The following is a 13,157-nucleotide window of genomic DNA, read 5'->3' as shown; positions in this document are numbered from 1 at the left end:
CCTGGGACTTTTTTAATGAATTTTCTGTATCCACACCATGCATTAATTTGCACATGCTGGATGCATGTTTATGCAACACATAATATCCTATGTATTCAGGATTGATCAATAATTGATACTTGGTTGCTTTTTCAAATCCGTTATTCAAAAATCATTCTAAGCAATTCCTAAGCTACCCGAGGCATGAGTATTTCAAGAATAGCATACAAGCTGCTAACAATTATGAATTATCTGTCCAGATTTAATCACAATGTGGGTCATGTGAATTTATATCTCAATTCTTCTGAATAATGACCATTGCAACCATTTCAAAAATTTCCTTTGGTCCCATTACATTATTATCCCGCGCCACTTAGTGGAAGGGGGATATAGGAATGGGTGCTTCCGCCCATCACGTTTTGTTTCCAGAGCAGGACTCAAAAACTATGAGAGTTATCTTGACCAAACTTGGCGCATGTATAGGTCTAGTGGTAAACTGGTGCCTTTTGATATTTTGTGATTTTAAAATAATTAATTTTTCGAGTTTCCATAACAACGTCTTTGACTGAAAGTGCTCATTTCCAGAGGGCTTTGCAAACAACAAGAACTGTCATATCAGCGAGGGATATGAATATTTCATGCTTGTTCCTCATGTGTTAAAGATATTGTATGTAAAGTGTAAAATCAAGGTGCTAGTTGTCCATTGCATGGATGTCAAACTGACACTGTCAAAACAAGGTTTTGACTTGTACAAAACAAAATTGAAATGTTCCAAATTGAAAGCCCAAAAGACAATTCAACAAGTGTTTCAGTAAGTGAGAGTTGACACAAAACATGTAGTGTTGTAGTGTTATTATATCTATAAACGTAGCATTGAACAATACTGTTTGTTTGTTATCCCAAACTTCGTTCGGGCAGGGGATGTAGAAATGGGTTCCATCCGTGTGTGCGTGTGTGCGTGTGTGCGTCCCGAAATCTTTTCTGGAGCAAAACTCAGAAACTGTTAAATATTTTTCTACGAAACTTTGCATGTTTATCAGACTCATGCTGAACTGGTGCCTTTTGCTATTTAGGAATTTTATAAATTTTTATTTTTTACGTTTCCATGGCAAAAGTTTGACTTAGGTTCTATAAGGGTGGTGTTCGTTTCCGGAGCGTAACTCAAAAACCGTTAATTACTTTCTTACAAAGCTTTGCAGGTTTACCAGGCACATACTGAATTTTTTTTACATTTCCATGGCAACAAGTTGGACTTGGAAAACAATAAGGGTAGGGTTCAATTCCGGATGAAGTTTTCCACATCTATCAGACACATGCTGAATTGTTGCCTTTTGCTATTTAGGAGTTTTATGAAAAAAAAAGAAGTTTGACTTAGGTTCTATAAGGGTGCTGATCGTTTCCGGAGCGTAACTCAAAAACCATTAAATACTTTCTTACAAAACTTTGCATGTCTACTAGGCACATACTGAACTGGTGCCTTTTGCTAATTAGGAATTTTATGAATTTTTATTTTTTTACATTTCCATTGCAACAATTTGGACTTTGGTTCTATTGGGTAGTGTTTGTTCCTGGAGCATAACTCAAAACCCATTCAATACTTTCTAACAAAACTATGCATGTTTACCAGACACATACTGAACTGGTGCCCTTTGATATTAACGAGTTTTATAAATGTTTATTTTAGAATTTCCATTGCAGCTATTTTGATATGGCCTAAGAGAAATGTTGGGTCAGTTACCTGGTTTGGGACCATAACGTGTTAAAATGGCGGGGGATATAGATGACTTCGTTGACTATACGCTTGTTGTTATTGCTGCTTAATAGATTGATATTTTTAAATATTATGTTTAACGGTGACATTTTAAGGGATTTGCAATACGATTTGTTTTTTCAATGAGAGGTTAAACTAAATGTTCTGCACAGCAAGAATTGATACACTTGATCTTTTGACAAGGCCAAAACATTTTTTCTACAAACTCTTGGAAAGATATAAGGGTATAAGATTATTTTAGGAAGCTCGAGGCAGAGGACTTGATGGTACAATGTACTACATTAGTTGGATTCTTGCAATATTGAAAACAATGTATATTGTATATTGAAAACAATGTTTTGCTTTTAACATGACCATTTATGAAAGAAAGGAATTCTATGTAATGTAATAACTTAAGCAATGCCTTGAATATTAAAGGTGTGTCGAAACATCAACAGAATCAAGGTGTGCATGGAGACTGGCAGCACAGTGATCCTGTTGAACCTGGAGAATCTGTATGAGAGTCTTTATGATGCACTCAACCAGGTGAGCTAATAACTGCCTTTCTGATTATGTAAGTTCTAACATTTTTGTTTCTATTCAACCCTACAGTGATGTAGTGCTCTCAGCTAGTTTCTTATGTTAAATAGATTGACTTTCTTAAACTGCTGATAACCAGTTTGCAGACTATAAGTATATGGCTTTTAATTACATACCTTTTCTTGCCACTAGTCTGGTAATTATATCTCTTGGTTCGTCTTTTAGCTCACCTGGCTCAAAGACCATGTGAACTTATGTGGTCTGCTGTCATTGATAGATTCAGATGAACTTTTGTGATGTTTGTTACTATTAGGGGTACAAGTATTTTAAGGGATCAAAATTGAATAGTAAAATAAATGAGAAATTATTCTTCTCCAAAACTTAAAGGCCTCAGAGGAGTGAACTTGGTGTGTGAGGTGGTCACCATGTGTACCGCCAACTCTTTTCAAGAAACAACTTGACCAATGAAGCTGAAATTTCATGTTTGTTTCCACAAATGATGACACCTGAATTTGATTTCAATCTGATTTTCAAAATGGACACCATGGCAGCCATATTAGAAAACTTATATTTGGCCTTTACTCAGACATTTTTGTTAAATCTTAACCTCTGAGACAGCATCCATGGAGTGTGTGTGTGTGTGTGTGGGGGGGGGGGGGGGGGGTTGTTCCCTGGCCACGTCATACCAATAGACTTTGAAATATGGTACCTGTTGTTACCCTGCCTGGCGCTTGGCATTAAGGGCTAAAATAAGGACTGGTCAGTTCAGGGTCAGTATACTGTGTCTGAATGGGGTATTCATGGTATTCAGTGGGCTACACACTTACTTTTGCATTTTGCATGTTGCATTCTTTTATGATGACATCATATTTTGTTTGAATCATTAGGATTTTAGTGGGTTTTTTTGTGAAGCAGTTTAAAGAATGTATGGCATTAGAAAATTTATTTTTCTCATTTAAAGCTCAGAGTTGAAACTTTAACTGTTGCAACAAAGTTCTGCAGTAGTACATTCATTCTTTTAGGAACATTGTGGAAATTAATTTATGGAAATTTAGTTACATGTCTCATAAATTTAATCATTTTGTCCTTGGTGTTCATGTAGAAAATATTGGAATAGCAAACAGCAAATTTGTTAAGTGACTATCCCTGTTGACATTTCAAACTGCTGATAGGGATAGTTGTCACTATTTCTTTTTCGTTTCACATTACAGTTACAAACAATGTTCCTGCTGGATATCAGTTAAATTGTCTTAGATGACATATTCATTATTTCAACGTAATGTAATAATATACTCAGAACAGATGAAAAAAGACTTTAGGTAACATGTTTTATTTCTTTTTTTATTCAAACTGCAGTATTATGCCGTACTGGGAGGAGAGAGATTTGTTGATCTTGGTTTGGGAACCCATCGAGTAAAATGTAGAGTACACAGGGATTTCAGGTATATGGTGTGGTATCATTATTTGTACATTGTCAACAGATATTTTAAGTCAAGATTATATCTCTCAAAATATTAATAGAATAAACTTAAATTTCATATATTTTTAACTTCCATATGTCTCTTTTTGACACAATTAGTACATCTTTACACATGTTGTTTTCCATTAATGCAACTGACTATTTCACAGACTGATTGTGGTAGCAGAGAAGCAGATAGTGTATGACAAGTTCCCCATACCGCTAATAAACCGCCTGGAGAAACACTTCCTGACACTCAACAACATGATGACACCACAACAGATGGAGATGGCTTCGAGGCTTCATCAATGGGCTGAAGATTTTGTCACTCCTCAAGCACTAATACCTGGAGGGTATGATTTATGCTTAGTAAATGTATTTCTGTGAAAGTATATCAGTTTCAAGTTTAGTGAATAGAGTATGTAAAATTCAATTGTAGGAATATTTATTAACTCTTCTAGCCCACAGTATATGAGCTTGTTTCATGGGGCTTAATCAGTATGAATTGAACTGAGACCATATAAAGGGGGCTCCAGGTCATTCAAGACTTCAAACTCTATGGTTGAATAATCTTCTTATCAGAAACCAGAAGACCCAGAAGGATAGACCCTTGTGTATATGGTAATAGCTTCCACTTAGTCTTCATGCATGTAAGGCACGTGCATCTGTATGTATGTGGATTCTTACAGTTTACACATCGTTTTGTTTTATTAATTTTATACCTCAATGAAATGAAAGAAATACAGTCATTCCTTATAATTATATTTGACAATGAAAACATGTGTTATCTATAACAGTTTACCTGAAAAAACAGTTGTATATATCAAAGCAGACAAAAGTGACGAGATTGATAAACATTCCAGGTGTAGGAATACATAATGTGGCGTGACATGAATCAGGTGATTGTTTAATTTATGCACGTAATTTGACATGCCCTATTACATCATTCCCACATATCCTGTATTTTGGCTGCAATCACACTGCAACTAAATTTTCAGACAGAAGTCCTCTTCACTGTTCACTACACGTTATTAGTTGTGTCCCAAATACCACATTAAGGCTACCTCTTCCCTGTGCAAAGCGGGAAAATCCTCACTTCTTTCCTGTGTGTGCTAGTCAACATCTAAAAATAGTTGCTGCACTGTAGCACTTGGTTAATGTAATCACACTAACTCCATTTTCAGTAAATAGTCCGTATTACTATTTATTCAACTAGATATAAAATGAATTAGCTGTTTAGGGTCACGTCTCACCTGAGTATAGTGGGTGTTTGGTGTTTAGGGGATTTCTACTATGGCGTCACCTGCGTCGACGACATATACAAAGTGTGGCCGATTCATAGTTTCAGGTGATCCACATATGTCTTGTTGGACATGCAAAGATTCATGCTGTTAGGAGGATATATGCTGTGAACTGTGTTCTCCACTATTCAAGAAGGCATTTCTCCAGGCTATCTGATTTAATCACCAAGGCTAGGAGAAAAGACGTAGCTAAAAAGAAGGTGGACTTCATTATGGCACTCCCAGATACATCTCCAGCTACAGAAATCACCCCTCTCCCTAGCTACCCCTAAGAATTCACAACCAACAAGGCCAGCTCACAATTTTCTTGTCGCCATGTTTGAGTGTTTATTTGCTCAACAACATCCTTCTATGGAATCTTTGTTTGAGTCTCCTTTATCTGCCCTATCGCTGGTGATAGAACAGCTGGAATGGAATACCTCCCAACAGGCTCAGACGACTCCCCTTTTCAAGAGGCCACATGGGGAACAGCTTCCAGTTGAGCCACGCCCTTTGTTATTTGCTCCAAGTGCCATGGACTTACGGCCTCGGGACAGAGCTCTAAGTTTTGTGGTAGGTTGTAGGTACCCTCATGGGATACAAAACCATCACTGTCACCGCTCGGACAACACCATCAACAAGATATTCACTGTTTGGATTCCTGCACAGTTTCTTCTAAGCTTCCACTCGAATGGATCACACAGGCAGTGAGTTGGTGGTTATGGAATTGACTCTGCCGCCATACAACCACTGCATGGGAGCCCGAGCTGTAACACGATTTTCAGCCTACCCCAGGGACCACCGCACATCTAAGCTCTGTACAGCTACCATTACAGCTAGCAACTTTGATGTTCATTTCACTGATGGTAACCCATCAACATAGCCGTACAGGTCCTATGGCACACAGGTTTTCATCACAGTCAGGGACACCGTTGGAAGACAACCCGCACGGTGAATTTGTGGACCCCAGTGATTATCTGGATTCACAAAAATCACATGATTACCGTCCAAATGCATCCTACCCCCATGCGGTTTCTGATCAGGAATGTGGGGAGGATTGTTTACACTCGAATGGATCACACAGGCAGATCACGGACCAGTTACATAAAACAATTACTGTGTGGTGACAGGCTCCCTCTACCTAATATGAAACCGAAACTCTATCAGATGCATGATTCCCCATTTCCGGATTCCACTGTTTTAGATGATGCTCTTCTGAAACTGTTTAAAAATCCACATGACTTTGGAGATGCGTCTTGAATGGAAGAAAAGTTTCTATCTATGCAAGTTTGGACTTCATCACAACTTCTGTGGATGCAACTACTATCTAAAGTCGAGGGCTGTCTCGTCTCAGGCCAAGAAGATGGGGATGACACAACCCATTACAGCTCCAAGATTTTCAATAACCAGCTTGGGACCATCACAGATGAAGTCAGATAAGATATCACTGAGAGATTTCAGGTCTCCACCATCAACTTAGCTGTGACGGTTCATAGCTCATTGTACTCGGTTACATGACCATGTGGATGCTTCTTTCCATGAACCTCTGAGAAAGAAATACATTCTGTCTGGCAAAAAGTCTTGTCAGACCTTTTGGAGTTCCTTTTGTCCATCCAATTCCAAATATCACAGATTCAGTCGACGGGAACTTAGGTCAGGAGGCCTTGGGAATCGTAGATGACTTTTTCCCTGCGCCCATTTAACCATCCTAAACCCTTATGACTTGGTTACATCAACGGACCTATGACTTCCACTTTTCCCTTTTCATCCGACCCCGGTCCAACGGCGGGACGTCTGTCCCTAATCACTGACAACTGGCAGCTTATTACGTCCGACCACTGGATCATCGATGTCAACATGTATTCCGACCCAAGGACCACAGATTCCATCTGAAAGGAGCCAAGCATGCTATTCGGGAACTGCCAGATTCAAACACCAGTGTGGGCTTCTATTCCCCGGTGTTCTTGGTTTGCAAGAAAAGTTCAACGGTAATGAGTTTGATAAAAGAGCTCAAGGTCCTGAACAAGTCCTTCTTGAACCCTCCACCAAAATTGCAGATGGAATCTGTTTGAAAATTGCAGTCAACACTGTGACAGGGAGATTTTCTTTTCAGCATCGACCTCAAGGATGCTGATTCATTGATTCATCCATTGTCCCAGAGATATCTCCAGTTTGCAGTCAGTGACTGTACTTCCGTTGGGGGATCTCAATTGCCCCATAGTTGTTAACCAGAATAACGGTCATTGGTTTTGCCCATTTTTATCTGGTATGCCTTCACGGATATTTGGACGATTTCCTAGCAGCAAATCAGCACAAATCTCAGCTTATTCAAGACAGGTTTACCTGACATGGCTCATGACAGATCTTTGTTTCCTCATTTTTCCCTCCAAGTCGGAGTTTAATCCTACTCAGTACTCCGGACGATCGATTCACCTCCATGCTTTTATTGATTGCCAAGGCACTATTTCATCCATAAACTTCTCAATCAGATGGTGGATGGCCCTACTCAGCAAGTTGACCTCGTTACAGGATATGACTTACAGGGGCAGGCTGCAGTTACGTCCTCTACAATCCTGGATCAATGCACTACAGGTTCTTTCTCTTGACACCCGAGTGTCCTTACCACATGGGCCTTCACTGCAGGCTTCACAGAGGTCATGAAATGTCGGCATTCCCCTCACTTACCCACCACCAGCCGATCATCTGTTCACGGACATCTTGAACTCAGCCCATATGGATGACCTCCAGATACAGGGATAATGTACTCAGTCTTAGAAGGATCTCATCAACAATTAGTCTGTTCTCGTTGCCACAGACAACCCCACAGTGGTCCCTGTTGATGGAAACTTATTGGATGGAAGCAAGACATATTCCAGGGAAATTGAATATCCTAGTTGACCTAGTCATCCTCCTTATTTATGACAACAGATAGGACAAGTTTGTCCAGTGGAGAGGACGTTGTAGATTGGAAGCTTCCCACCTCACTTTCTCCACGGTGGCTGATTTTCTCCTCCATCTCAGACACAATTTTACCAGCAGCTACTGAAGGTGAGTACACCTTCATTCATCACCATGGTAGAACACATGTCTACATACATCACATAATGACAAGAAGTGACGTCACTAACATAAGAATTTAGACCTGAAAGAGAGGTCATAAATGACGTAAACAAAAACTGAACTGACATCATAGATGACGTCATTATGACTTGGGAGACAGGAAATGACATCTAGACTGGAAGTGATGTCAAAACCTAAATTAACCACATAATGATTGTCTCTAGAACCTTCTAAGACCCCATTTACAAAAGTACCAGCAAGATAACATTTGTTCAAGTGAAGGTATCATGTATTGTCTGATTATTCTACTGCAAGATTTTCAAGTCCTTTTTGAGGTGAAGTATATATATATAGGAGACACCAAATGAGGCTCTGAAGCAGTCCAAATTTTTTACAATATGATTCTATGATACAGCTGTTAGTGTACTAGGGACAGAACCAGCCAATGATGTAATAGTGGTAGAGGATTCACAAGAATAATCAAACAATGGTCATCATTGTTAATAATTCCAAGAATATTACATCTATTACATTAGCATTACTCCCTCCCACTTCCCCAGTCATCTGTCTCTAGTAGACTGATGTTTGAAAAGAAGTGAGGGTTTTCCCACCTTTGCACAGGAAAGAGGTTGTCCAATGTGCTATTTGGGACACAACTAATGATGTCTAGTTGAAAGTGAAGAGGACTTCTGTTGAAAATCTGAAAGTTTAGTTTTGGTGTGATTGCAGCCAAAATACAGGATTATGGCAATGATGTAATAGAGGTAGTATTCTTAGAATTATTAACAATAGTAACTAATGTTTGATGTTGGAAAGGTATGAAGCAAATTTCTGGAGTGGCTGCCACCGTAGCCATATGGACAGATCTATATATGGAAATTACTCAGCTATCATGCTAAGACCATGCTATCAAATTAGATTCTATCAAATTCCTTTCTATCTTAGCTCTGTAACTGTTAACTCGGAAAGCAATGAAGCTGAAACTTCCTTCTCCTGTTCCCATCAATGATGACATCCGAATTTGTTGAGCATGTTCGAATCTGATTTTTCTGTTGCGGTCACCATTAAGGGAATTTGGTATATGTGTGTTGGTAGCTGTGGCTAAAGACATACATTGTGGTTTTGCAAAATTTCAACTTTTGAACTCCATTTGAACTTTACACATTGACCATGTTTTAATATTGTCTCCCAAAGCAACTTCAGTGCTATGAACATCCTCTCCCCTGAAATTTCTGGCCTGAGGAAGTTGAACTCTGGCATGTATGTGTCTCCATATGATGATATATTTTGCTCAAATCATTAGAATTTATTGTTTTTTGTTTTATTAAACATATTGAAAAGTTCAAACTTAACTAAGGAGTTGTAACATTTTATTTGATTCATATTTGTTATTTGGTCTATATAAATAAACATGCATTGTATATGTCAGTAATATAAACTTCAACTTTGTTTTCAGCGAAAATATAAAACAACATTTCAATTTTTAGGTTTGAAATGACATTTAGCATTAATTGTATTTAGAAAATCAATAAAAGAGACACCACACGATGCTTTCATGGGATACCATCCAGACACAGCAGCTGCCATTGTGCAGCATGTGTGGGGAAGAGAGGAACCGACAGAGCCTGTTGTTAGAGAGGTAATATTTTTAAATTAAGAAGTTACATATTGGATTATATACTTTTTTGGCAAAATTCTTAGCTAGATAGAAGGAAACACCTTTGAGTTACCTTTGATATCACATTGTCCATAATAATCTTTACAGTTGTTCATGGAGTGCAAAGAAATGCTGCTCTGGTGTGCTACTCCTCAATATGTCCTGCAGCTCTCGCGAAAGAAACTATATTTTGAAGCTGAAACCATCCAAGCCCTGTACTGGAGGCGTCAGAAGCATAAGGATATCTTTGATTACTTAGCATGGGCTTTGGAACAGGGAACAGAGCATACAATCCAAGTCCAGGTTTGTCCTTTATTATTATTAAAATCAGCTTGAAGGTAAGAATGAAATAAGTGACATTTGTCACTTGATGTACATATGCTGATCAATCTTATATTGTTGCTAAAATGTCTGTGACCTGTTCCTCCATCTTCCTTATAATGTTCATTGGCATTCAGTATGGTTATTTAAATGAATTATCACATTCAGTGTACCTATGAATGCACAAATCTGTTCTTGATTTTGTGACTGCCTCCGTGGTCTAGTCATTGAGCATCTGCTTGGAGAGCCGAAGGCCGGGGTTTTGTTTCCCAGCCGTGTCATATCAAGAGACATTAAAAGATGGTACACGTTGTTACCCTGCCTGGTGCTTGGCATTAAGGGGCTAAAACTTGGACTGGTTGGCTTGGAGTCAGTATACTGTGTCTGAGTGGGGTATTCATGTTAACCTGTGGCATGGTATCTCAGTTGGCTACCACTATAAAATTAGCATCAGTCCGGACTAGTACAAGAACACTCACACATGCTTGCACATTGCTATATAAGTGCAGTAATCTTGAATGTGACGTTAAACCCTATTTCACCTCACCTCACTTGATTTTTGTGCACTGATTTCATAATTGAGAATGGATATCAAATTGTCATTGAAGGTCAAGTACATACAATAAACTCAATAAACAGAAAAAAAACATCCACAATAGTAGCCATAGTAAAATGAGTAAAATTGTGTATTAGACAATCCAATTAAGGAGGCAAAAGTTAACAGAGGTGAGAGTGATGGTGCATATAATTTATGTTTTCTCCACTCATTTGCTGTTTTCATAGGATGGAGATTGTTACAAACACATCTGCTTTTGTTCAGGTGACAACTCACTCCAAGCTGCTGACAGACCAGGAGAAGGAGGACTTGAGCATACATCTGAGTCTGCCTCCCAACAACATCATCCTGCTCACACTGCAGTCCTTTGACACAGAGCAGCAGTTTGCACAGCAGATCAAGTAATTCATACACCCAGTGCCCCTTGGCTGTCATAACTGTTGACTGAGAGTAGGGTACCAGATTGCAACAATGGTTGCAGAGATATAACTCTGTGACTGGGTCACATCCTGGAAGATAGCATTGTTCCAACCTCACACATGGAAACATATATGGTTGTCTGGTTGAGACCTATATTTATGAGTCACTGCTGCAGTGATGTGAAACATAAAAACAGTACACACATTATTTTGTGATTACTATTGTTTTAGGTAATATTATTCAATACGGATAAAATAGTAATCTTATCCATTGTTTGCTAATTTCTTATGGCATGATAATTATTCTTTCTTAATAGAAATTTTGTGCAGCGGAGTGTGGAGGGTCAGAAACTGCTGCTAGTTCAGTGTGGATCTGGAGACAGGAACCAGTCTCTCATCAGGAGTGCCCAGTACTGTGTTCTGGATGAGCTGCATGATGCAAGACAGTTTGCTGTAGTCTTCATCATACAACTGCCTAATATTGCTGGAGGATGCTTCTCTGGCTTTCAGGTACATTTGAATAAAAAAATTGACTGATTCTAATTTGAACAAGAGTTTTCTGATGTAGTCTGGTTGAAATAATACTGTTACCTTAATTCATTATTCATTATTCTGTTTTTTTCTTGTTTTAGGCAGGAAAATGGCATTCATTGCATTTGGATGAACTCACTCCTCAAAACAAACTTCTGCCCACAATCGATCAACTCCTTGAAAGATGTCCTTCTGACATTTTTAAAGGAGATCGAAAAGACTTTCCTTCACAGAGAATGACAGGAAACAGTATTGCTGTGGCTACTCCCAATGACAAGGGGGAAAATACAACAGGCAGACCCAAGGAAAGAAGTGGAGAGAACTTCATGACTGTCGAGAAAGGACCAATGTTGAGATCTAAAGATGACATTGATGAACACACAATTGCTCCCCACCTCCAACAACTTCTTATTTCATGCATCCAGTCTGCTGCTGCTCTTATCAGGGATGAAGAACGGGACACCAAACGCTCCACCAAGAGGATAGAGATACTCCTCAAGCTCCTTAACGATAAGGATGATGAAGGTCAGTGGTTTGTTGACCTAAAAAAGCTAGGTTTTTTTTAACAGGATAGCAGTGAATGTAGTTTTAACGCCTCTGTTAACGATATGTCAATGATTAACAAAATTAAATTTAGAGATTTCTTTTTAAGAGCTGAACATGTTAAGACATTTTCATATATTAAGTGCATCGTTAAAGTTTCTCTTATATTTCTCTTTCAACATCATCAGTACTTTACCTGAATCCACTGTGTTTTTCATATATAGTGCTGACATACAGCATGTTCCACTAACAAGATGATTGGTGGGCGTTAAGATGACATTGCATAAACAACAGTATTTCTAGCTTGACAATGTGGATTTATGGCTATGATATTATAGAGGTAGTAATCTCAGAATTACACACAAAGATAACTATTGTTTGATATTACATGAGTTGCAGAAATCCTTCATTTCTGTCAACTATCCATAACCTGTTGAGATACTTTCAAAGTGTCCAATTTAGGACAACCATCTGAATGAATTTTAAAACCAAATGCAAATTACCCTGTAGTCATGACATGTCTAGAATCACTTAATTGCCATTACCTCTAAGATGCTAATCCCAAGAGTTAATCCCCAATGTTTTGTACATCAACTTGCTGCCTTCCTGAACAAGCTATGCAACAAGCTGGAAAAATTCAATAAGGAGGCAAGCAGCTAGAACAGTGGCGTCTCTGACTATGGTAAATTCAGTCAGTGAGAACCGTCCGTGCAGGATGCAGGAGAACAACCCCACCCAAGAGAGATGCCACTCACTCAGGTTGTTGAAGGAGTTACTGAAGCAACAGCAGGAGAGCATGCAGGCCATGCTGGACAAGTGCCTGGTCATGTTCTGGACTGAATTTCGATCATCCCAACATGGAGCAAGCATCATTGCTGGATGATTTGGATGGGAGTCTACATGACTGCTGGTTTGAGTTGACAACGCCAGTCAAACATCTGATACAGCGTTCCCTCGTTATTGCGCGCTTTAATATAGCGCTAACTCGGTTATAGCACGCGGTAAAGCATGGCTCACAAAATTTACTAACATTTTCAATAAACTCAAGTTTTCAAATGACAT

General features: G+C 38.8%; 1 protein-coding gene across 1 annotated transcript in view; it reads left to right on the top strand.

The window, feature by feature from the left end:
* The window catches only part of LOC139473602 (E3 ubiquitin-protein ligase rnf213-alpha-like), a 351,622-nt gene that overhangs the window by 239,997 nt on the left and 98,468 nt on the right, over positions 1–13,157 (top strand). Inside the window, exons 52-59 of the mRNA XM_071256275.1 lie at positions 2,168–2,275; positions 3,626–3,711; positions 3,899–4,081; positions 9,590–9,707; positions 9,834–10,028; positions 10,867–11,003; positions 11,339–11,531; positions 11,654–12,077. Coding sequence (XP_071112376.1) covers positions 2,168–2,275; positions 3,626–3,711; positions 3,899–4,081; positions 9,590–9,707; positions 9,834–10,028; positions 10,867–11,003; positions 11,339–11,531; positions 11,654–12,077 — 1,444 coding nt within the window. The remainder of the gene's footprint in view (positions 1–2,167; positions 2,276–3,625; positions 3,712–3,898; positions 4,082–9,589; positions 9,708–9,833; positions 10,029–10,866; positions 11,004–11,338; positions 11,532–11,653; positions 12,078–13,157) is intronic.

Source organism: Haliotis cracherodii, unplaced genomic scaffold (genome assembly GCF_022045235.1).
Source record: "Haliotis cracherodii isolate W230 unplaced genomic scaffold, xgHalCrac1.p SCAF_3, whole genome shotgun sequence".
Lineage (NCBI taxonomy): Eukaryota > Metazoa > Mollusca > Gastropoda > Lepetellida > Haliotidae > Haliotis > Haliotis cracherodii.
This window is presented reverse-complemented; position numbering and strand designations above follow the sequence as displayed.